At 42.7% G+C, this 24984-nt stretch overlaps 1 protein-coding gene across 8 annotated transcripts in view; it reads right to left on the minus strand.

Annotated features, from left to right (window-relative positions):
• The window catches only part of LRRC8A (leucine rich repeat containing 8 VRAC subunit A), a 46259-nt gene that overhangs the window by 212 nt on the left and 21063 nt on the right, over positions 1 to 24984 (minus strand). For 5 of the 8 annotated variants that reach the window (XM_042478949.1, XM_042478948.1, XM_042478950.1 and 2 more), the window contains 2 exons: positions 16756 to 18919; positions 7156 to 9449 (listed from right to left, as the gene is read on the minus strand). In XM_042478949.1, coding sequence (XP_042334883.1) covers positions 9174 to 9449; positions 16756 to 18912 — 2433 coding nt within the window. In that variant the 5' untranslated portion in view covers positions 18913 to 18919 and the 3' untranslated portion in view covers positions 7156 to 9173. Of the gene's footprint in view, positions 1 to 2780; positions 4286 to 7155; positions 9450 to 16755; positions 18920 to 24984 lie in introns of those variants that run through there. The other 3 variants (XM_042478955.1, XM_042478954.1, XM_042478953.1) reach the window with 2 other exon arrangements.

The raw sequence follows: 24984 nt of genomic DNA on the forward strand, positions 1-24984 counted from the left end.
ACAGAAGTGGCGTGGCAGGTTTCCCTTTTGAAAATCTGATCCCTTAAAAAGTTTGCAGGGGAAAAAACATCTGATGGATGCAACCAATTATCCAGTTATTTCTATCCTGTTTTCTCTCTCTTTCTTTTTAACAAGCAGAGATGTTATGTAAGAGAAAAACAATCTAGAATGGCAGCCTAAGATTCAATGTATGCAAAAACAACCAATGACTAAATTAAGAAGCAGATCCAAAAAAAACCACAAGGCCTGGATAAGGGCCACTACTAACTGGGGGTGGTGGGAGTTGTAGTCTAACATGACTGGGGGGCATTAAATCCTGGTTTAGGTGGACCAACCATCTGATCAGATGTAAGGCAACTTTTGTTGCTGTGTCCCATTTATGTGACCCTCATCACACGATTTTCTTGGAAAGCTTTCTTCAGGTTAGCTGGGATGCAAACTTTGGTCTCCTGGAAGTGCTGGTAGTAAAAATGCAATAAACATTGCTAAAAAAGAGTGAAATCTTTCATTTCACTACAGTTGGGATGTAATGCAGTTAGCACTTTGGTTACCAGAAAAAAGGAACACATTCCAAAGAACTAGCACCTTAAATTTCCATCGCCGAGTGGAAATTTGAACCTTAGTCTCCCAGCATCCTAATCCAACACTATCAATGCCATACTGGCTTTCATAAGGCAACTTGCTGTGGTCATTTCATTTAATTACTCCGAGTACGGCTGTGTTACGAGCAGTGCTCCTTTCTGAAATTTTGGACATAAATTATATCCAACATGGCTCCAAATGGAGTCTGGTCCACAGTCAGCCATTATCCCCAAGGCGTGGGACCATGTACACAACACACCCCAATGAAGTCACAATCAACAAACCAGATAAGACTATCATTTAATCCAAATAACCTGGAAAAGGTGCAATGTTTGTTCCAAATGATCAACTTAACACCTCTCCTCAACTGTTGTCCCACCAGATTAGTCAACCCAAACCATCAGACACCTCTGTTCTGGTGTCACCCAAGCAATTATGTGCCTCTTGCCAGAGCCAGAGCTTAATTTTGCTCTTTGGAAAGCAGACCGTCTCCTTGCCGGTCTGATTTTTGATCTAACTCCAAAACTGTCGCCAACCCACCCACCCACGTGCTCCGAGAGACTGGGTCCCATTTTCCCATCATCGCTCCATTGAATTCCTGGAGAAGATCTACTCTGGAGTACGTATTGCCTCAGACTATTCCCTATTTCCACCCTCAATTTCCCTAGCCTTGAATGAGTGTGTGTGCTTCTGTATTGCTGTGTGAATTCCCCTTTTAATAAAATTAGTTCCTAATCAATAAGGCCAGTCTCTGCTCCATTTTCTTAGGAATTATTCAATCCCTCAGTATACAGCCTGGGGAGCGGTTTCGCTGGGTCCTTGCAACACCCCCCCTTTCAGCTAATTGAGCTAATTAAAATTCCCCTAATTAGACCCTTCGTTACAGCTGGGGAAAGTTACATTTAATGAGCAATGTCATTTTACATTCCTTTGAAATGTACAGAGGACCGCTCTTAGTTGTATAGACTTCCTATACTACTACAGGTGGGATAAAACTACTCTGAAGAGTACAGGGGACATAAGAATTGAAGCACAAGGTTTGTGACAAAAATGTGGCATGGGATTTGGTAACCCCTCCCAGAATATCAGCATGTCTTGTCTTTTGTGAAGCCACAGGCCTCTTTCTTGGGCAGAGAATATTGAACCAGGGAAAAGTCGTGTCCTTTCCAGTGGGATCAGTCAAAAGCAAACTGCTGCAGCCATTCCTAGCTTGTCTGTTCTTCATTAATAACTTCGGCTATATTGACCACACTCTGATTTCTTTAGCTACACATGTTCTGGTTTTCATTTTTTTAAATGTAGGAGAGTGTGATGAAGTATTGCCTCCACCGACAGACTATCTATCTATCTATCTATCTATCTATCTATCTATTTAAGACCCCTTTCTTGATAACAAATTGTGGTCCAAAACACACTGCAAAATTAATGTGTTAAAAAGTGGGAACAGACACTGTAGAGCAGATTTTTATTGTGCAGTGTTGATACAAACCAAGTGTTCAGAATCCTAACTTGTTCAAAGAATTAGTTAATAAACATGATAGAGCCCAAGGCAATGCTATAAGCACTAGCTTCGGACACAGCTTCGAAAAGTTACTTTTCTGGACTAAAACAGCTGCGATCCCACAGCTTGTATGGCTGGTGACAACTTATTTGTTCCATCGTCCAAACTGACTTGAAACCAAATAATGCAGAACATTCTTGGGCCATTCTATTCAAGTGTCCTTTGTACTGAAGTTCCAATGGTTGGTGGCACTAGAACCTCTGTGCCCTGCATGTTAATGCAATGAAAATTCAATAGTACTTACTCCCAAGTCAGTCTGCTTAGAACTACAGCCAAACTCCCCAGCTCAGTCCTACTTGGTCTGAAATGAATTTCTCTGCACAGACTGTGAAAAATGTCCCCATAAGAGTAAGAATGACAAGACAATCTTCAGTGTACATTTGCTTTCCAGTTCCTCTCTGATGACACATTCATTGAAGGATGGTATTTCACCAGGGGTGAACATCATATAGGACAGGTACTTCTATTCCCCATACATCCCCCCGATAAATCAAACTCTGTTCAACATAACCTACTCCAAGTCAGTCTGCTTAGAATTGCAACCAAAATCCCCAGATCAGTCTACTTGGCCCAAAATGAAATTCTCTGCACAGACTGTACAAAATGTCCCCATAAGCAAGAATAACAAAAAGACGACTATAATTCATTTCCTTCAACTTTATTGATCTAGGATGATGAGGTCCATTCTTCTGCCTGAGAAGTCCCATCTTTTAACTCCTCCTGAGCCACAAGCCAAAGGGATGCAGCTCAGGAGGAAGGCAGTGCAGAGAAGGCAAAAAACCTGTCTTGACCCGGGGCCAATTTGGGCTCAACAGGGGAAAATTCCTTCTCGGCTCCAATTCAGGCAACCAGCTCATAAAGCCTGCACTGCCAGGTTAAAGGATGGGCAGGCTGGTTCTTCAGACAATCCAGAGAAGAGTCCAGTAGAAAGAGAGCTCGCTGAGTCCTTCCTTTCTTCCTTCCTTCTGGTCTTCCAAGCCAGTCCAGGCCCCTCTTCAGTAGGTAGAGAGGTGCCTTAGCCTTTCAGAGGAGCACAGACAGAAAAGGGAGGGATCCCATGCAGTCTGGAGGCGGCCAAGTGCAATGCCAGCCATCCAGGATCATACTCACCTCAAAGCAACGTCCCTCCTAGCTTAATTCAGCCCAATGGGGCTCACCTAAAAATATGCATGGGATCCAACTAAAGGCTGGAAGTACATCATTTTGGACTACAACTGCCGGAATCACCCAGCCCATCAGCATGGAGGATCCTGGGCGATGTAGTCCAAAAAGGTACTTAACCAAGCAGGGGCACACTTACCTAGGAGTCTGCTCTCTGAAGGCAAGGCACCAGGAGTACTTACCTGGGAGCCTGGGTCTACACAAGCCCAACAGCGTTTGCCTCAAACAAGGAATGTTTGAAGCGAATAGAAGAGTGAGCAAGTCTCTTGGTTTCTTCCATATTTGGCTATTCACAAGATTGGTCAGATTTTGTTTAAAAGCCAATTGAAGCCAGATTCTCCTTCATCTCAAAATGGAGATGGATACATTTCTAAGCTTCTTTTTTCCTCCAGAAGTGAATTTTCAAATTTATGATGAAACCCTGATTGAGGCTGTCCTGAGCCTCATTTCTTGTCTATCTGCTATCCCAGCAGGGAATGAATGTGGGCTCAGAACTTGGGGGCTTTTACATGAGTGGCTGTATTGTGACCTCACGTGACATATCACATTGTGATGCTGGGGTGTCTGTGTGCATCTCTGTGTGTGTGAGAGGGGGGGGGGGTAGGTTGCTTTCATTCATTATGACAAGGCATGTTACCTCAGCCTGCATTTTGACCACCTTGGGTTTAAAATGTTATTGTTGCTCTAGATATGGTGTACCCCCACCCCCCAAAAAAGAAAGAAACTAGGAAGCATTTTGACAGTGTGCAACCCATACATGCAGTGTCTGGGCTGCTTTTGCCATCTCCTGTACAAGACCATCCAACCAAGTAGTTATTTGCATGAATAAAACAGTTGTCAACTCACCAGTATGATCCTTCACAGGCCACCAACAAAATAAAATACACGTCTCCTCCAGAACAATGCCAACCACGCTGCTCTCCTCGGCTCTGGCATGTCATCGATGCCCCAGACAGCAAGTTCAGGAACTGAATTGTTTTCCTGGGAATAAGAAAAGAGTTAAATTTAATCTTAACACTATTTACATGACAGTTTCCTTTTTTCCCTTGCTGCTGATGGTGTTATTTTTGTCTTGCATGCTATGTTTCTTGGACAAAATATGTTTAAATAAGATAAATCCATCCAGCCCCTAAACTAGACCTTTTGGATGTATTCTCAGACACCAGGTACTTCCCCAAAGTAGCTGATGGTGTTTATTGTTATAAGGAATTTGGGAAGGTGTTTATTCTCTAGTACTTCAGAAGGACAGTGTGTCATGCCAATTCTTCTCAATGTTTTGTCCTTAAGACGGGGCAAAAGCAAAACCAAAGGAACATCCAGTGCTCAGATTAAGCTATTTCAAGTCGAGCCGCTGTCAATGCAGACTTTCAGAATAATTACTGTAATGCATCTCCAAAGGAGGCCCCCAATTGAGTAATGGATTAGTCTTTTATTTCCCTAGCATGCAAAAAGAATTCATATTATCATCTGGATAGCCCAGAAATAAGGATGGCTGGAAAATAAGGGTCCAGAATGATGACTTGTTGTGTGCTTTCAAGTTGATTTTGACTTATGGTGACCCTAAGACAACCTTGTCAAGGGGGTTTCTTGGCAAGATTTATTCAGAGGGGGTTTGCCTTCTTCTGAGGCTGAGAGAGTGAGACATGCCCAAGGTCTCCCAGGTTTCCATGGCTGAGCAGAGATTTGAACCTTGGTCTCTCAAGTCCCAGTCCAGGACTCAAAACACTGTATCACACAGCCTTTCCAGATGTATTCAAAGCAGGTTTGTAATTGCTTTCCTAGGAGGCTGAAAGAGTGTGACATGCCCAGGCTTATACAGAAAGTCAATAGCTGAACAGTGATTTGAAACCTGGCCTACAGAGCCATTATCCGGCATTCAAACCAGTACACCATGCTGGCTAGAGTCCTTGTGTTTAGTATTTCTGGTCTACTTGCCATTTATCTGGTTGAAAGTGCTTGTTTTCCACATGTTGCCAATTTTTTACTAAGCTTTGCGCCTGTACCTATAACAGCAGTCTGGGCTGCAGGCAAAGGCTGGTAAAAATCATGGCCCCATAATCTAAAAGTTTCAGGCTCTAGTCTGCTGTGTGCTGGAAGTATAGGAATAGCCCAGACAGATTTTTAAAATTATGGATGGCTGCCTTCATATTGCTATACAATCACACCTGGAATTTCAGGGTGCAGTTCAAATATGTACAGATTTGCATTTAGTAGAAATGAAGGAATGCTCTGAAGCTGTTCAGGAGCACAAGAAATTTATTTGCAGAGGGGGGGTCACAGCTGAAACCGATGTCCAGTACTGAAAACAGATAATGAACAGGCTGTTTCGGGAAAGCTTTGGCACCACCACTCAAGTATACCAGGGCATCTTCTGCAGTGGGAAATACCCGCCCTAGATCCTACTTACAGATCCCCATACTCTGCTTTGCAAATTTCCTATCATGCTATCTGGACTCATTGCTGGAAATGAAAGTGGAGGTCGTTTTAGTTTCTCACAAAGCCCCCGTGCAACCCAATGCTCCTGGCATGACAAGATTTAACTGGCAATCTGTCCAGAAAGTAACATTGGTTCTTACTCAAGACATTCATTTGCAGCAGTGAATGGTGGTGATCCTTGGAATGGGCTTAAAGATATATTTGTACCCCCCCCCCTATTTTTGTCGTTCACCTCATAAAGTCCTACAACAATACTAGTTTTAGCATTTTTGAATTAACAGTAACCCTTTAATGATTACTAAAGAAACATTCAACACCTCCTTGTCCCGCTTTGAAGATGCTACAAAAGAGCAGTTAAGGGAAACTCGTGAGGTCTGCATGATGCATTAAGAACAGTGAGGCAGGATCTTCTGATGCTCAAAGCAAGGGCATCATGGATTTGGCTAGGGGCCTGCATTAGCCACCTTGGAGGCTCACATGCACACACCTCTGGCAAAAAGCAAAATTGTCCTCAAATGGCCTTTAGGAGGTATAGGGAACATTTTTGCCATGGGCAATTTTAGATTAGAAGAGGGCATTAACAATAGGAAGGGAATGGAAGTCATTTCAGGTTCATTTTTGCTTTTTAAAAAAGAAGCCTTCCATGGGCCTACATTGACTATGGGGAGCAAGCATTGTCATCCAGGCCCCTTAAAGGAGGTTTGAGGGCAATTTTATTTTTTTCCAGATGTGGAGTTCTGTTTTTGTTTAGCAGTTTGAGGCTGGGAAAGTATATGAAAGCTGAGAATGGACTAAGGGAGTGAATTTTCCTCTGATGCTAACTTGCTTGCAGAGTTCCCATAGTTGTTGCGGAGAAGATGGGTCACACTTGTGCATTTTGCTTTTATTTATTCTGTACTATAAAACCTTTGGGACTTAATCTTCCATCAGCCTCAGGGTGGGAGAGGGATGCACCCCGACCCAAGTGCCCCATATAGCTATGTCTTTTTAGATTGTAAGCCTGAGGGCAGGGAACCGTCTAATTAAAAATATTGTATGTACAGCGCTGTGTCAATTTACAGCGCTTTCTAAATAAAGGTTAATAATAATAATAATAATAATGATGATGATGATGATGATGATGATGATGATGAAATAATAATTTGACCGTCAGGTGGAAATAGTCTGGGTAGAGTTCGCAGGCCCAGTTCTAGCACTGGTTATGAGGGGAAGTTGGGCTCCATCATCAAGTTCCTCTACAATCTGTATAATGTTAGGCTCTGCTCATCATTTACCACCAACAAAGCGTATCTTGTAGTAATAGTACATGCTAGCGTTCAGTACCAAAATAATTCTTGGGGTGGCCTAGAACAACATCCATTTCCAGCACCACAGAAGTTTTTTCTTCCTTTCTTTGTTAAAGGAGAGCCCAGATGTTCCAAGGATTTCCATGAAGCTTTATTTAAACATCGACAATACCAGAGTCGGGTTAACATTGATTTTCACATGGTTTTGTCAGCTTCGCTAGTGCGTGCGGGTCTTTCTCCGATTACATCAGACACGGAAGAAAGGAAAGCGAGCAGTGGCTTTTTAAAATCCTCTTTACTGTCATAAACATCTAAAGGTAAAACAAGAGGAGTGAGAGAGTGATAGTGTGTGTGTGTTCTTTTCAAATATATGCACGTAGATTTGGCAAAGCCAACACCTTCCTGGCAAGTTCAGCAGAAAGCAAAAGCTGTTTGACTTAGATGGCGCCTGCTCTCCCTCCGACACAAAATGCCTCACTTCATTCTCAAGGGAACCAGATCATGGAACTCCTCTTTTATTTAACAGACTGGTTTCTAGATGGAGAATTATGCTAAGACCTGACGATTTGTTACAAGTCGACAGCCATTTAAAAAATAAAACATTCAACTTCCAGTGGACAAGTGGATTAAATTGTAGTGCAAACTCCTATTTGTTTCAGTAAGGGTTCCTCACTTCCTTGCATAGACTTCGCTTAAATACCCCCATATTCTGCTTTGCAAATTTCCTAGCATGGAAATGGGAAATGAAAAACAAGCTCCACCACTACCAAGATAATGCCTGGAAGGTATTTTATACCTTTCCTTTAACACTGAAGAAAGAATTCAAGAGGTATGAAAGAGACAGAAACCAGCCAATGCTACAATTTTGATAATGGAGGCAAAGACTTGTCTTCCCCATAAACCGCAAAGAAACCATTGGGGGCATATGTATGATCCAGTCCAGCTGCTATTTTTTTGTTGTACAAGAAATGCTGAAGAAAGCTCTACATGTTTGTTTTTAGTGTTTAACCAACATCATCCATATTGCTAAGCAAAAGGGATACTTTTAACAGACTGCTTTGTTTCAAATACTCCCGACTGCTATGAGGAATGAGAGAGTTAAAAAGCAATTAAGTTTTAATGAATTAGAAAGTAATTTCAAAAATTAACACATCCAGGTAAATTATTACCAATTGGTCTTGAAAAAACCTTTTCTGAACAGCATCCTCGCTCAGACACAAGATTTCAAGGACATTATTTAAAACAAAACAAAAGAAAACAAAAGAAAACCTTAGTCCAACTAATCCTGGGAGATGCTACAATTGCAATTTCATCCTAATCCTCATAGCTGATGCAACTGAACTAAGGGATGCAAATTGGGAGATGGAACAGTTCCTTATTTCTGAACCATTAGGTGGGAGCGAACAAAAAAAGAAGAAACATGAACTGAGGTTTAAAAAATCAATTTGGTATACAGTGATCTAAGGTAAGATGACAGATTTCATTTTTAAAATGTATTTTCAAAATGAAGAGAGAGAGAGAGAGAGAGAGAGATTGTCTCTTAATTCCTGTAGCAGCATCCTAAATGTTCAACCAAAAGGTACAGTACATTGCTATGCAGCAAAGTTAGTGTCAACATGTATGGTTGGGTTGGCAGGCTGAAGGGCTGGATGGTGCAGAGGTGAAGACGTTTGGTTCCCAGTAGGAGCCACAGCGGAGATAATACGGCCGCAGTCAGCCTTAGAAAAGATAAGTCTTCCCCTCGCTTTATCCTTACTGTTCCTTTTGATCTGGAGCTCGAGCTGTGCAACAGATCTTAGAACTTGCCACTTGTTTCTGCCCCATTACGCCAGTGTCCAGCTTCCTGTCCTGCAGACTGCAGACTAGTCCTCACCCAGCCTGGAAGGGCCACCACCTCCCAGCCAAAGGGTCCTTCATTTTGAAGGAACAAAACAGCCTCATTCCCACCTGCTTCTGAAAGTTTCCTGGGCAGAGAGGGGTGTGTCTGTGTGGTGAGCCAGGTTTCAAGACGGGAGGTTTTCAGAGCAGCAGGGGGAGAACTGAGAAGGAGAATGGCAGCTTGAATTTCCCCAGTGATCTGGTCAGGAGTACTGCCTTCTCCTCCCTTTCCCCCTTTCCCAGGGTGTGACTCTGTGTGCACATGTATCTCAAGCTTGTTCCTTGTCAGCTCTCCACAGCCGTTCTTTAACCTCCAGGGGCAATGTGTTGAAAAGGTCTTCCTCCACCACCAGCCCGCTGCGCTTCAACAATGGACAGTCTCCCAGCTCCACCGGCAGGCACTCCAAGCGGTTGCCCCGCAGTTCAATCTGAGAGAGGTTTGTCAGCTCGCCCACCCGGGAAGGCAAGGACTGCAACACGTTGTTGCCCAGGTGCAACGTCCGAAGTTTCCTGCACTGAAAGAGCTCCGCGGGGAGGCTTTCAATCTGGAAGCAGAAAAAGTTGGGGGGAGGAAGAGGAGAAGAATTCAAGAGTTAGGTTGAATCACAGAAATGGAAGAGATCCCAAGGGCCATACAGTCCAACCCACTGCCAGCCCTGAAAGACGGCCATCTAGCCTCTGTTTTAAAACTTCCAAAGAAGGAGACCCCATCACTCTCTGAGGCAGATTCTTCCACTGTCAAACAGCTATCACTGTCAGGAAGTTCCTCCTAATGTTTAAGTGGACTCTCTTTTCCTGTAGTTTGAATTCATGAGACCTATTATCTGGAGCAGCAGAAAACAAGCTTGCTCCATCCTCAGTATGACACCCCTTCAAATACTTAAAAAGGACTATCATATCACCTCTTAATAATATTTTCCCCAGGCTGAACATAACCAGCTCCCTAAGTCTCTCCTCATAAGGCATGGCACAAATGTAAAAGGGGAAAAGGCAGGCGGCATAGATAAACCTTCTCTATGAGAAGACTCACAGAATCATGGAGTTGGAAGGATCCTGAAACATCATCAAGTCCAACCTCCTGCTAGTGGAGGACTTCCAGCTAGAGCATCCCAGCAGGTAGCTGTCCTGCCTCCTTCTGAAGATGTCAACAGAAGGAGACCTCACCACCTCCCTATGCAATTGGTTCCATTATCAAAGCACTTTTACCAACAAATTCCTTCTTATGTTCAATCGAACTCTATCCTCCTGCAACTTAAAACCATGGGCCCTGGTCAGCAGAATAGGTCTGCCCCTTCCTCTCTGAGGCAACCCTTGAGGTATTTAAAGAGTACAATAATGCACTCTTTAAAGCTGAACAAGCCCAGTTCCTTCAACCTCTCCTCATAGGTTTTGTTCTCCTTGCCTCTTATTATCCTGGTTGCTCTTCTCTGAAACCACTCCAGCTTGTTTAAATGAAGCACCCATACTTTGCCATAGTTTTCTGACAGTCATCTTATTACAGCCATTTAAATATATATATTTTAAATATGCTGCTTGAGCTTACCTAGAAGGAATCGATATTTAGTGCCTTCCACTAAACCAGAAGAGGGCAAAGGAAACCCTGAAACTACACGAACTATTCCCTAAGCTTCTGTCTCTCTATCCAAAAAGGGTGAATTATCTCTTCTGGGAGCCACTGAGGAAAGCAATTCACCTTTTAAATAGATGTCAGGAGTTTGGACCCTACCTACACTGTTTAATACAGTGGTCCCTCCACATTTGCTGGGGTTAAGGGTGAAGGACCCCATGAATGTGGAAAAAACACTAATAAAAAAACAACATTCTATTTACCTATTGGAATATCTCTCTAGGAATCTCCAGGTCCTCCAGTGCAACTCTATGGACAACATCTGCCAGAAGTTGATGATAGAATCATGCTGGACAACCTACAAATGCCTAGAGAAGTGTTTTCTCAAGGAGCTCCTAGGTTCTCCAGCAAAACTTTATGGTCAACGTCTGGCAGAGCTGCGCTGGAGGAACTAAAGATTCCTAGAAAGGACATATTAATCAAAATTGCAAATAATCAAATCTGCAAAAGTCAAATCCACAAATGTAGAACCAGAAGCGTTTTGAGTGCTGCTCTAGGACTTCAGAAAAATAGTGCTCACATTCCTGCTTAGCTGTTGAAACCCATCAGGTGACCATGAGCAAATCATACTCTCTCAGCCTCAGAGAAAGGCAGTGATAAAACCCCTCTTAATAAGTCTTGCCAAGGAAATCATGTGATAACTTCACTTTAGAGTCTCCGTACGTCGAAGGGAGGAGGAAGAGTGACTTAATTTATCTGAGAAATAGCAAATCTAGTTTATAAAATCTTTTGCCACAATAATATAGTAGTCTTCAGGATCACACATATGTCTTTGTCATCTCCTGTGACTCTTTGGGAAAGTCTCTGTACAAAAAAAGTCATCAATACTAACTCCATGCCATCCTCCCCTAATACTTGCAAGGACATGTCAGAACGTTTGCACAATTAGAATTTTGCAACCAGACTATGCCTGAGGGATGGGTAAGGAGAATGTAAGGTTGTGTATGTGTGTGTTTTTAATTGTTGTTTAATTGTATATAGTTCGTAGAACTGTTTATTCGTTTTCTCTGTTGCAGAATGCAGCATTGTGTTTTAATCTCTCTGGAAATAGCCTAGAGATCTATCTGTACAGTGCTGGCTACAGATTTCTGGGAGTAACAGTTAAAAAAATACACACAAATTTTCAGGCTCTGAAATCATATATTTTCAAAGTATCCTAATTTGGCAGGGCACTCCGAATTAATCCTCTGTCATCTCATTTTTTCAGCTGCTTTTAAAGCTCCCTGCCTCTCTCATCTCCCCCCTTTGTCCTGATCTTTTATCAATTGCTGCAAACTGATTTTAAAAGTGCCAAAGGAGTTCATACTAGGTTAACTCAGTAGTGGGGAGAGGAGCTTAAGGGACACAATCTTGCCTTTCTCTGTTGGCTCAGGCAAAAGCAAACTGCTGCAGCCTCTCCTAGCTTGTACATTCTTTCTCATTAATAACCTTTGCCATCTTGACAATGTTGCTTGGCCACACATAGAATCATAGAGTTGGAAAAGACCACAAGGGCCATCCAGTCCAACACCCTTTTTGAATTGAGGTGCCCAGAACTGGACACATTATTCCAGGTGGGGCCTGAGCAAAGCAGAATAGAGTGGCACTATTACTTATGTCCTGGTTTTCATCTGTGACTTGCTGGAGAGTGTGAAACTGTTGACCACTAAGAGCTGCAAAGCAAGGGTGATACCTTCATCTATCACAGCGTCTGTTTTGCTTCCTTGGAAATGATGAAAAACTGATCTCATTAGCTCTATGACAACCAGGATGTGACTGAAAGAGGCAGGCATCTATCTGCAGTGGGAGAAGTTCCATCTTCCCTTCGCCTTGGTTCACTTGCTCTCCTCCCTGTCCGCCCCCACAAGGTTTCCTGTTTTCTACGATGCTTTGTTTTCCTGGGAACATTTGGTCACTGAGAGCAATTTCTAATTAAAGCAGCAATGTTGTTTCCTAAAGGCCAGCTCTGAGAATCAAGGGAAGAGTTAAATGACTGGTTTTAAGAGCTTGTTATCCTGCCAAAGAAAGAGGGAAAATTACTTGATTGGACATAAAAAGAGTTCTGCTTAATGTTTTGTTTTCCCACCGTGGCCATAACAGCTACCTGTGATAGCCTTTAGGGTAAAACTGGGACATACAGAGGGGTTATCAAGTGATGTTGCACCCCCGCAACCTATTCAGTACAGAGTCTGAAAACATTGGTGGGTTTTTCAACTATCACTCCCAGAACCCACCAGCCAGCATGGTCAATGAGCGTTAGAGTTTGCAAATTTAAGTTGACTACCATCTGCATGGTTGGTAGTCTTAAAGAGCGGTCATCAAGTGATCTTGCACCCTGGCAAACTGTATTCAGAGCAGAGTTTGAAAACACTGATGGGGTGGGTGGGTTTCAACTGCAACTCCCAGTATCCACCAGCCTCTCTCTTCCTCCCCTTGGAGAAGAAAGGGGCCTGTGGGTATCACAAAAGCATTCTGAAACTTAACAGAGTTGAAGAACAACTTATTCTTAGGAACATGACACCAGGTTTCCAGATATCATATCCTGGAGCATCTATCTCCAGGCAAAGCTTAGGAAAGTGCAAAGTTACCAAAACAGGTTACATTCAAAGACACCTTGGAACCAGAAACCAGCTAGAATCATAGAATTGGAAAAGACCACAGCTGGGATTTCCTTCAGACAATACCCAGATCAGATGGGAGAAGAAGAAGAAAAAGGAGTTTAATGGAACAGAACAGCCAGAGGCTTAAGCAGTACATAAAGACAAACTCACTTCTCCCAAATTTGCCTCAGGAACAAAATTAAACAGTAACAAGGTTATCAGACGATCAGACAATTCTGGCATTTTGATGTTCTTCAAAGTCAGAATTTCAGAGCTTTAAAGGGCTGGTAGCTGCTGGTGCCAGCAAACCTTGTAATCTCTACTGGACTGACCTCTGTGTCTACTATTCTTAGGCTATTCTAAGAAAAATAAGTACTGTATGCAAGAGACAGACTTGAAGCTTCCTTCAAGTAAGCCTTATTATGAAGAGGTATACAGGGGAATAGAAAGAAATAGCCTCATTACTTGGTGGTTCTTTTTAATGCAGGTCACCATGTTGAGTTACTCCTAAATTTCACTAGCAGCCTCATACCCTAACTCAGATCAAAACAATCAGGTAGCATCACAAAACAGTCAGGTAGCTTTTAGGTTTCTCTATCAGGCTAGACATCTTTTTTTAAAAGGGGGTAAAAGGAACAGCCTAGAAGTCAAACAGGCTACATATCCAAGATCATGGTGAAACTTCAGCATGGTATAGTGGTCTGAGTGTTGTTCTATGACTCTGGAGACCAGGGTTCACATTTTTGCTCGACCATGGAAACCTAATTTGGGTAAGTCACCATCTCTCAGCTGCAGAGGGAGGCAAAGGCAAACCCCTTCTGAACAAATCTTGTAAAAAAACCCCAAAACCATGATATGGATGCCTTAGGGTTGCTATAAGTCAGAAACAACCTGAAGGCAAACAACAAGACAACCTTAACATAGTTACTGGTAGAAGCTCTTCACAAACTAATTGAATAAGTTTGTGCCAAGAGCAAAAGATCTCAGATTGCACCACCAAAGTAATACAGGGATAGAAGAGTTAGTGATGCCCTCCCACTGAAGATATAAACAAGAGTGGTAATTCAGATCTTTTTCTGGACACTGATCATAACATACAAATCCCTTGCGAGGCAGAGATGGTGAACAAAAGGTGCATGACTCCTTGCCTGAGGGAAAACTGGACATTAATTTTAAAGTAACTAACAATGTACAGCAGGAGTGGGCAAAGTGAGTCCAAATGGCCTTATGCAGCCCCACCAGGGTCATTTTTTGTGGCCTGTGAGTCAACATAGAAGCCTTTTTTGAAACAAGAACAGGAAGTCACATCTTCTCACTTCTGGTTATTAAAAGGTTTCTCCTGGGGCATTTTAGACCCAGGAAAGCCCAAAAAGTATACAGTAGTGGAATTTCCCCTCATGTCCCCTAGAGGGCATTTGGTGTCAAAAAATTTGATAATAGTATTATTATTATTATTATTATTATTATTATTATTATGCAAGAATGGATGCAGTGAGAGCAGCAACCATCCAAGATCTCCTGAGGGCTAATACACCCTCATATCCTTCCACAATTGCCCACTCAATGTATAGGACAGAAATCCTTAAAGTTGGGGAAAACCCTTGCCAGTACACTTTCAGTTGTTAGCCCTATCCTGGGCCTAAAATGGTCTGGAGAGGCGTAAAAGCAAATGAAAATGTCCCTCACACCCCAGAGGCTGTTTGGGGACAGAAAAAGTTTAGGTTTTGCAGGGGTGCAGGACGACTGTAGCCCTCGAATGTCTCCTGGGATCAAACCCATGCCTTAGAAACTGCTTCTAAAATCAGTCCAGGAATAAGGCCCCAGTAACCAAATAAAATGTGTAAGAAACACACAGGGAGTAATAGCTCCTTGGTATCACCAGTGTAAAATAGTGAAAGAGAGGTGGAATTATCAGGTAGATGAGCTTGAACAATATTTCTAAGAACTAAAGCCAAACAGAAGAGATATCATGGTGGTCAGACATCACCCAACTCATTGCCACATCATTGTGGTGTGGAGGAGAAACTGGGTTCCCAATGGTTATTCAAGGGAACACATACTCATGCCAGCCCAACCAGGCTGATAAAGGCTTCATGTTCAGTGCTGCCCAACTCAAAGCAAATGACTTATTGCTGGCTGATGCAACTATCAGAGCTTTTTTAAAAAGTTACTTTTTTGGACAACTCCTCCCAGAATCCTCGAGCTACCAAGGAAATTGTAGAAATGGTCATCCCAAACAGTAGCATTTCACAGCCCAACACAAAATAACTGCTAGAATGTGTCAGCTGCACCCTGTCTAACAGGGTGACCAGAAGGGACTTCCAGTCACCCAATTGGCCATGAAACAATCAAAAAGATGGTTTACTGAGTTGTTTTTTTTTTTGGGGGGGGGGGAGGTTGCTGTCCCCATAGTGTTGCAAATTTAGAAAGAGTTTGGTGTGATTTCTGAAGTAAAAATCACCCCCAAATGGGAAGGGTTGCTGAAGAGTTTAGGGTGACTGGCTTCAGGGGTTGCAGCGGTGGTTGTCTAGGGGCTGCATACAGACTACACTTTCCTCATCCTTGTTCTAGGTGAACACTAACTTGTGTGAGAAAGACATTCCCCAATATTATTTTTGGATGTCCTTCCAGCACAGGATTTATGCAGCATTTGCAAAAGTTGCTAATAAGGGCTGTGAGTCATTCCACAGAAAACCAAATGCCCCTTTCAGTATCTGCACACATCAGCACTCGAAGAGAAGTATTCTTCTGTTAGATTAGCCTGGGTTCTTCTTTTTGTGGCATCAGGTAACCCCCCACTCCGAGGAGAATGACCCAGTCATACTCACATGTAGCAGTTAGCTGTTCCTCCCATTTGTATTTTAAGCACAAAAAAAGATTAGTGCTCAAACAGGGGGCATGTAATGTAGTTTCAGAATTCAAAGTTATAAGTGAATACAGATGATTTCACTGAGTGAGATGATCCATTATTTTCCAAGGAAAAATAGACAGGTCCCAGTAAAAAGCCAAGAAAATACCTGAAGAGCTACGTGTTTGCTAACCTTTGTAAAATAATGCAATGGAAGGAAGCTGTGAGATGTTGTTGCTTTTTTTGAGGGAGGGGGCCATCAGAAATTCATGGGCACCTCCTTGGTTCTCTGGGTCCCAAACCGATGTACTAGCTGATCCCCCCACCACTTAAGGGTCTTGCCTGGACCTGGAGAACCCACTTTTAGGTTTCTCCTCCACAACTCAAGCTCTAGTCATCCAACAATATTTTGTCTTCACATGATTTATTTATTTGTTGCTAGCAGCTAGAAAGAAATCCCTGCCCAGCTGTCACTAACTTTGTTATTTCTAGTATCAGCTACTCTAAGCTATTTTGTGCCCTTCACTTCCATGCAATTCAAAGAGCAAGAGCAGTGATGATACAAAGTCTGGGACTAGAAGAGTGCCACAAAAGGAAGCAATAGGTGCCATTTTGGCAACAAGCAACTATTAAAAGTGCTGGGAGGCTTCATATTTCTGAATGTCAAACTATATATTCTCGTTTTTCTATACGCTTTTGGAAGACTCCTCCTGACCCTAGTTAAGGCAGACATAAAGAAAAGAAACAACATCCAACTCAAGTGGCTTCTGGCTACCCCTCACCCCAACTTTTCTTACCCTGTTGGCCGTCACAGCTAGGTTTTGTAGATTTTGCAACATCCCAATGTCCGCTGGTATAGAAATCAGGAGGTTGTGGCTGAGATCTAAATACCGAAGCTTTCGACAATAGAAGAGTTGGGTGGGGATCTTCTCGATCTTGTTGCGGTTAAGGTAAAGGCGTTCTAGGTTGGTGAGGTTGCCGATCTGCATGGGAATATAGGCAATATGGTTGTACCAGAGCTTAAGGCAAGTGAGACGGTGAAGGTGCTGGAAGCTGATGATCTCTTCAATGGTCTTGAGATTATTGTCTTTGAGGTCGATCTCTTGAAGGTTGTGAAGGCTGAAGATAGAGTGTGGGATGCGTTCCAGGTCACAGCGGATCAGCTCTAGTTCTGTCAGATTGACCATCTTCTTCAGACTGTTCAGGACAATGAGCTTGGTGCCCTCATTGTTGATTGAGAGCTTCTGAAGATGGACACCAACATCAGTCACAACCTGGGGCAGCTTGGTGAGATTGCTCTTCAGCCTTAGCACTTTGAGCCTCTTCAGTTCCCTCAGCCCATCAATTACAATGTACCGGTTATTTTCAGCACTCAGGTTCCCCGTCAGATGGAGTTCTTCCAGAGTCTTTAAGCTGTAGATCCACAGTGGGATCTCCTTGATGTCTGTGAACTTGATGTGCAAAGATTTCAGGTTTTCTCTCAAGAAGGCAAGGGCTGGGGCCTCTATTTTGGCTGCCGTATGGTACAGCCACAACTCCTTGAGGCTGGTGAGCTGAGCAATGCTTGGAGGGATGGTGACATCAGGAATGAGTTCTAGCTTCAAAACCTCCAGCTCAATAAGGTCAAAGACTGTATCTGGGATGCCGCTGAGCATGAAGAGGTGAAGCTCCAACTTATCCTGGGAGTTCTTTGTGATCCTCTGGCGCAATTTTTCCAGGGTCCACTCATTGTTGAGGTTCAGCTGCCTGAGTTTGTTCTCACTCACTTCAGAGAGGAAGACGGCAAAACGCTTTGAATAGAGGGGGTCATACTGGTCGATGAGATGTAGCATGAAGGCAAAGTCATTTTTGACATCAGGGATGTCACTGTAGCTGCTCTCTTCCCGAATGGACTCAAAGGAGTACTTTTTGAGTGACCGCCGGAGCATCCACCAGAGCGTGTACATGCAGATAAGGCCATAGAAAATCACCAGGCTGATGTAGAAAGAAGCCAGGATTTTGAAGAGGGTGGCCAGAGGGTGAGCACAGCGATACATGCGGTAGCCAGTCAAGCTCTCAATATCCACTTTGCAATCAATATCAAAGGTGATATTATTGACGTAGTACACAGTGTAGCAAATGATGAGGATAAACTTGATCACCTTGATGATGGTCTGCCTCATGTAGAGACGATAGACTATGTCCCCTTCCTCAACATGTGTCCGGAATTTTTTGACCTTTTCAAAAAGGGCCTTGGCTTGCTCTCCTTCCTTCTTGTCCAAGACACCATTTTCTGTCCGGTCAACAATTCCTTGCTCAATCCGAGACTTTGTCCTCTGCAGCATTGGAGCAGTGGCTTCTACATCTTCACTGACAGTAGAGGCTTTCTTGTCCATGGAACCGTTCATTTTCCCAAAGGTTGGCTTGGGATCACTCTCCTCCACCACTGTCTCAGAGAGGGCCCTTGTGGTCCAAGGAGAGTCAAAACACTTCAGCAGAATGGAGACAAAATGCTCCAGTTTGGAGCTGGTCCTTGGGAACTTAAACCAGAAGTTACTGCAAGCCAAGAAGATCAGAGTGTGTAACAGCACCAGGTAAGGGAAATACTTGGCAAACCAGTGAAGGCGGTTCTCATAGCACACAGCATCCACATAATTATACTGGTGCCTGTCAAGTTCATATTTGATCCCTGTTGGTCCCGTGTCCGCAGATGGGGCTAGAGAAGAGTTATAATAACTTGTGTCCAGGTTTGCTGGTGTCCAGTCTCTAGAGGAGTCATTGCAAGCATCTTTGGTAACCCATTTGCAAGGCAAGCAAATCATTTTGTCCTGGGTGACTTGCAGCGTCCCTCCAAACACCGCAATCATCAGCATCACTATAGAAATGTAATCCGTAAAGACATCCCACCAGGGCTTCAAGATGCGGTAGGCTGGCTGGGTATCAGCAAAGTAACGTAATTCTGTGACTGGAATCATGGCTCACCTGAAAGGGGAGGAACCACAAAGAAAAGAAAATTAGCAATAGAAATAACACACTTATAGAACAATAGAATCATAGAGTTGGGAGAACTGCCCTCTTGGGCAGTTGCCCATCCCTGCTCTAAAAGTTTCTGCCTTTACAGGGAAATACTTCTTAAATGGAGGCTTGTCCTTACTAATTCATCACCTGCCTAGTTTCACATTCTTCACAACACTCTTTGTTCACTACTAGAGGCTGAAATCCTGATTTGGTTCACACAATCAATGTAAAAATGCAAAATAAATATAAATCTTGCCACAACATGGTGAGACTTTTTTGTCATTGTCAGAAAGACTGTTCATTTTTCAGACAGATTTGTGTACATTTTTATAACTGCATAATATACAAAAAGTATGATACAAGTAATACTAAAAAGTAGTGGCACTGAATGGACCATCTGGATCCTTTTAATTTGTCAGCCTGACTTTGTGTTTTCTGCATGTGTGCTTGCCTACAGAAAGGGAAAATACAATTTTTCTGCATAGACATTGCAGAAACTGTGGAAAATACAATGTGGATAGGAAACATGTGATGCTTAGTTTTCTGTCTGGTATGCCAAGAATGGATAGGTTGACCAAAATGTCACCAACCACAAGATTTTAACAAATCCTTATTCCTTACACTGAGACGGGCAAAAGGTAGATTACATTCCCTCCCACATTTCACAGATGAAAACTAGGACACATATGGCCAAGTAACATGACAATATGATGACGTCAAAAGAAAGAACGCACAAACTAGGAGAGGCTGCAGCAGTTTGTTTCTGCCAGAGCCTATTGAGTAGGGTAAGATCTCACCCCCTGCTCACCCCTCCTACATTTGCACCTTCAACTCAGTTGTGGCAATTGAAGTAAACTGAAGACTGGGGGGAGAGGGGGAGATGGCAGTAGAAGAGAGAAACTAGGACATTTCAAAAGCAGTTGAAAAAGTTGGAAGACAAAGGATTATTCAGAACTGTCCCTGCCAGGTTGGGACACTTGGAGGGCATGCTGCCAATCTGTGAAAAGTTTCTAAGCAAGCAAGCAAGAATTGCAGCCAGTGGACACAAATATGTACTGGTCCTGGCATATTAAAAGGGATGAGGGGGGACTGCCAGTATCCCACATCAGAAAGCCTAAGAAGCATTGCCCTAGACTTGCAATAACAAAAGCCAGACAAGCATACTAAGAGAGAAGACAATGGAGAAGTTAGGCTTCTGGTTGTTTACTGAAGCAGAGATCTTCATAGAACAGTTTAGTGGCAGATGCCTTATATGCAGAAACCTCTAGGTTCAACCGCAGGCATCTCCAGATAAAAAGGATTCAGACACAGGTAAGGGGAAAGACAAGAGTCCAGAGAGCTGCGCTAGCTGGAACAAACAATGTTGATGGAACAGTAATCTGGAACAAAGGACGATACTATATATGCCTAGAAAGAAGGAGAATGCTAGAACTATAAAATCAAGAGAAAAGAGGGATCCTAGTTTCTACGGTGCCCACATTTACTGGCTGACAATTATACCAAATTCCTGCAGATTAGACATAAAGCTCTGCATCCATTCCCTCTGTTTTCCAATGCTTCTCCCTCCCATCTTGAAGACAAAAAAGGCAACCCAATACTTTCAGGATTCTGCTCATGCAGCTTGTTGATGTTGCAAATTTTCAAAGCCCCCAGGTTTTTACAGAAGCTGTTGTCCCAATAGTTGCTTGAAGAACTAGAAGACGCTCTATGCCCCCCAGGGTTGACTATACCCACCAGAATCTGGATGACCCTTCCTTGAGAGACATGTGACAACAGCATCTCTTCCTCACAGCTGGGAAATCTTTGGAGCACAGAATTAAGTCTTCTCAAACAAAAAGGTGGGTTGTTTCCAGTGCATGGGAACCCTACAGAATTCACAAGTGCCTGGTCTTTTACAAGCAGCTGCCCTACAGCTTCCAAGACAGGGCTGAAAAAGCACTATTGAGTCATATGCAAAGCTTTCACTGATAAGGAGAAGAAAGCAGAAGCAAGTTTTAAAACCCAAGTGCTTTGGGTGCTCTTTGTTTTTCTCCAAATAACAAGCACCATAGGGCCTCTGGGCAGAATACCTGACTCCAGAGCATTTACTGTTTATTTCCTTTTATTTCCATTTGCTCACAGATTAAAGACTGCAGAGATTAAAATGAAAAGGAGTTGTCTCACTGACCCCCTCCCTCCCCCCAAAAAAGAGTTTAGCATGAGAAAAGAGAATCAGGAATTCTTCTAGCAACCAAGTGCAAGTCAGAAAGAGTGTGAACATCTGAATAGGGTTTTGGGAGCTGGGGATGTGGAAAGAGTTCAGGGAGTTCATGTTTAACAGTTTATATTTAACTGAACTGTTAATTAATACATCTTCATGTTTTCTTTTCTACCACTATGGCTGACTGTTTACACTAAAGAATTGAAAGGAAAGACATTAGTGCATTCAACCCACTGATCAACACAGCCACTTGTCCAGTATACAGTACAACCCACATATCCATGGGAGCAGTACCCACTGTTTCATTTACCCACATCTGAAAAAATATGTTCTCTCTAGCAACACAATTCTATGGTGTGCTTCCAGTGGACGTTGACCACAAGTCACACTGGAAGACTGAGAAATGCTGTTGTTGTTGTTGTTATGTGCCTTCAAGTCATTTCTAACTTATGGTGACCCTATCACAGGGTTTCCTTGGCAAGTTTTTTCAGAGAGTTTTGCCACTGTCATCCTCTGAGGCTGAAAATGTGTGACTTCCCCAAGGTGATCCAGTGGCTTTACATGGCCGAGCTGGGATTCAATCCCTGGTCTCCAGGGTGCTAGTCCAATGCACAAACCACTACACCACACTGACTCTCACCTAACTAGAGAGGTGTTATCTCTAGGTCCTCTAGCATGAATCTATAGTCAACTTCCCCCAGAAGTAATTTAATTTCTATAGGGTGTGCTATTATCCATTGTTTCGTGTTTCCACTGTAAGTCTAGGAATTCATCCCTCCCCAGATACTGTAATGTCACCCTAAGGCCTGGCCGTTTTGGATACTAAAAACGCCATCAAAAAAATTGGAGATATCTGCATGTTGTGTAGGGCTATCAAATTTTATTATTCAGAATTCACATTTAATTTTATTGTTTATAAATAAATATTCTCCAATAAATACATTTGTGAAAGAAGTTCTCCACCATAGGGAGTGGGTGAAGTATGACCATAGGCTGCAAGTAGCCCCTAGACTCAGGCCACTTTATGGCCCCAGGGCACCCCAGGAGTCATTCCTTTTACTCCAAAATACTCTCTGGGGAGTATGGAGTACATTTCTACCACATTTAGAGCCCTTCTGGATACACCAGAGGATCAATTTTTTTGTCCCAGAATACCTCCCACCTGCTATTTGTACCACATTTTGGGATCTCTCTCGGCCAATATAGACTCAAGAGATGATATTTTTAAAACAGGAAGCAAGCATGAAGTGTTCTTCCAAGTCACTCCCTGTTGTTAAAAAAAGGGCTCTGTTGGCTCAACTTGGTAAAAAGATATTGATTCATTCTCGAGAGTGGTTTTTGGGCCACGAAGGCCCAAAAACATGGTGATAATGCTCCCCTAGAAGGCTTTTTTTTTTTTGGTAGAAGCAGATATGGTGAAGGATAATGGGCCTTCAAGGTTTCCTTAGGGTCTAATGCAGCCCTCCATATTTGCGCACCCTTTTTAACTGGAGCAGCAAGCTTCTACGCATCTGCTCATCAATTTCCTCCTTGTGCAGAGCACTTTTATCAGTTCCGTTTGCTCCCTTTGTTAAAAATGTTTGATATGTTACACAATCAGTACATTGTATTAAAAGCACATTCCTTGTATGGAACCCAGAGGTACTTCCTTCATTGTCTAAGCACACCCACATGTTCTCTTTTGCACGAGGTGAAAATGCAGTACTTTCTCCATGAACATGATCATGGTTCTTGCAAGCTGGTATGTGCAGCTGTGAGCACTGAAGATGCTCTGGGACATCATTTCTGATACAGAATCCTAGAGTTGAAAGAGACTCCAAGGTCCATCCAGTCCAACCCTATTCTGAGGACACAACCAAAGTGACAGATGATTATCTAGCCTCCGTTTAAAAACCTCCAAAGGAGGAGACACCACCACTCTCCAAGAAAGAATATTCCACACATGGCACATAACTGCTTCAGCTCTGCCTCTCTTCCTTCTTCACTGTCAAAAAACAGAGAGGGAAAACTCAGGAGTATGTTTCATCATCTAGCAAACTGTGGCCAGTGCGCCATATGTAGCTCTTGGGATCTGTAAGTATAACCACTGAGGTCCCCCAGAAACCCCCAGGTTCCACATTTTTAAAAAGAATTGGGCTGATTTTCTGGTGATCATTTACCCCAAAAATGCCTGAAGGTCTCCAAAATGGTCCACAATAACAATGATTTGTTTTCCCCTATCTCCCAAAGCCCCTCAAAAAAAGAGAACAAAATTGGCCAATACCCAGCCAAAATGGCAGCCTGAAGTGGAGCTACATTGCTTCTGGCACACTAAAATAAACCAATGCCAGTGCTTTAAGTGGCATGATAATGGGTCTAACTCATACAGACAGAGTCCTCAGGGTATAAGAACATCTAAAAAGGTGGACAAATTTCCTGAAAGCAAAGATTTTCGCTTGCTTGCTTCATTTTAAAAGAGAAGCACTGTGTACTGATGTTCTGGCTAGATTTGAGGCTATGAAGGGATCTTTTCTAATGGCTCATCTTCCCTTAGCAACTGCTGTCAGCTCTTGAAAATGAGGGCAGGGGGGAAACAAGACAGAGCAAGGGAGCTAGAAGCCATGGTTACACACAAACATCTTTTGCAAGGCTGAGGAGGAAAAAGAGAAGTATTGGTAACTTGGAAAGTAAGAGCCAACTTTGAAAAGCACAGCTTACTTACTGAAGGTTCAGACTTGATCATCAAATTTGCAGGAACATAACTGAAATAGCATTGTGAATCAAGTGATCTGTCTCTGAACTTGTATTTCTTCTCTAATCCCAGTTAGAGCTATGCTGTGGTGACCACAAGAAATATCTATGCTTGTTTTTGTTATCATGTTGCTTTGTAACAATTAATATATTTTAAATGGTATTATATGTTTTAAATTGTAAGTTTTACAATGTTAAATTAACATACCTTTGTATCTAATGTCTGTTGACTGTACCCAAGGCCGCTTTTGTTGTTGCCTTGAAGAAATCTTTTTTAAAAAATATAAAAATAAAACACAGATGCCAGCACCTCTCTAAACACGAGGAATCGCAAGGTGATAGCAAAATGCATGCCTCCCAAAACAAAAAGAGGATCCACAAGTAACATTCATTCAGTCTCAGAAGAAGGCAAAGGCAAAAACCCCTCTGAACAAATCTTGCCAAGAAAACCCCATGATAGTTTTACTTTAGGGTTGCTGTAAATCAGAAATGACTGCATGACATACAACAACAACAATGCAGAATCTCACTCTTAACCACTTTGCTATACCACCATGCCATCCTCCATTGCAACTAGCCACGCTGGCAGAGGATGCTGGGAGATAGGATATCTGATAATAGCTGAAGGGCCAAAGATTCCCAGCCCTACTATGCTCTTAAGTAAAATGGGGGATGGATTTTGGTCATCATTTCAATCACCCATTATGTTAGAGGTTGGGATTTTAATCCATATAAATGACTATACACAGAATCCAGTTTGGTAGTAAAATCAGATTAGTTAATATAAAATATAAGGCTTCAGATAAATGCAGAAATTCAGGTACAGCAGCAAGGGTGCTTGGACTCCACAGAGTGCAAATCTGAAGGAGAATGGCATCAAACGGCACCACTTAGTAAAACAGATACTCATTCCTGAGAGTGATTTTTGATTTGGAGAAGACTTTGGCTATAACTTTGCAAATTTTACACTTGCGAAAACAAAATAGCAGCAACAACAACAAAAATCATAAACCAAACTGCTCTGGATTTGGATCCAGATCTAGTGTGAAAGAGGTATCTGTTATTGTTAAGTGCAAGCGTAACTAGATATGTACAGTCT

This window comes from Sceloporus undulatus, chromosome 7, assembly GCF_019175285.1.
Source record: "Sceloporus undulatus isolate JIND9_A2432 ecotype Alabama chromosome 7, SceUnd_v1.1, whole genome shotgun sequence".
NCBI lineage: Eukaryota > Metazoa > Chordata > Lepidosauria > Squamata > Phrynosomatidae > Sceloporus > Sceloporus undulatus.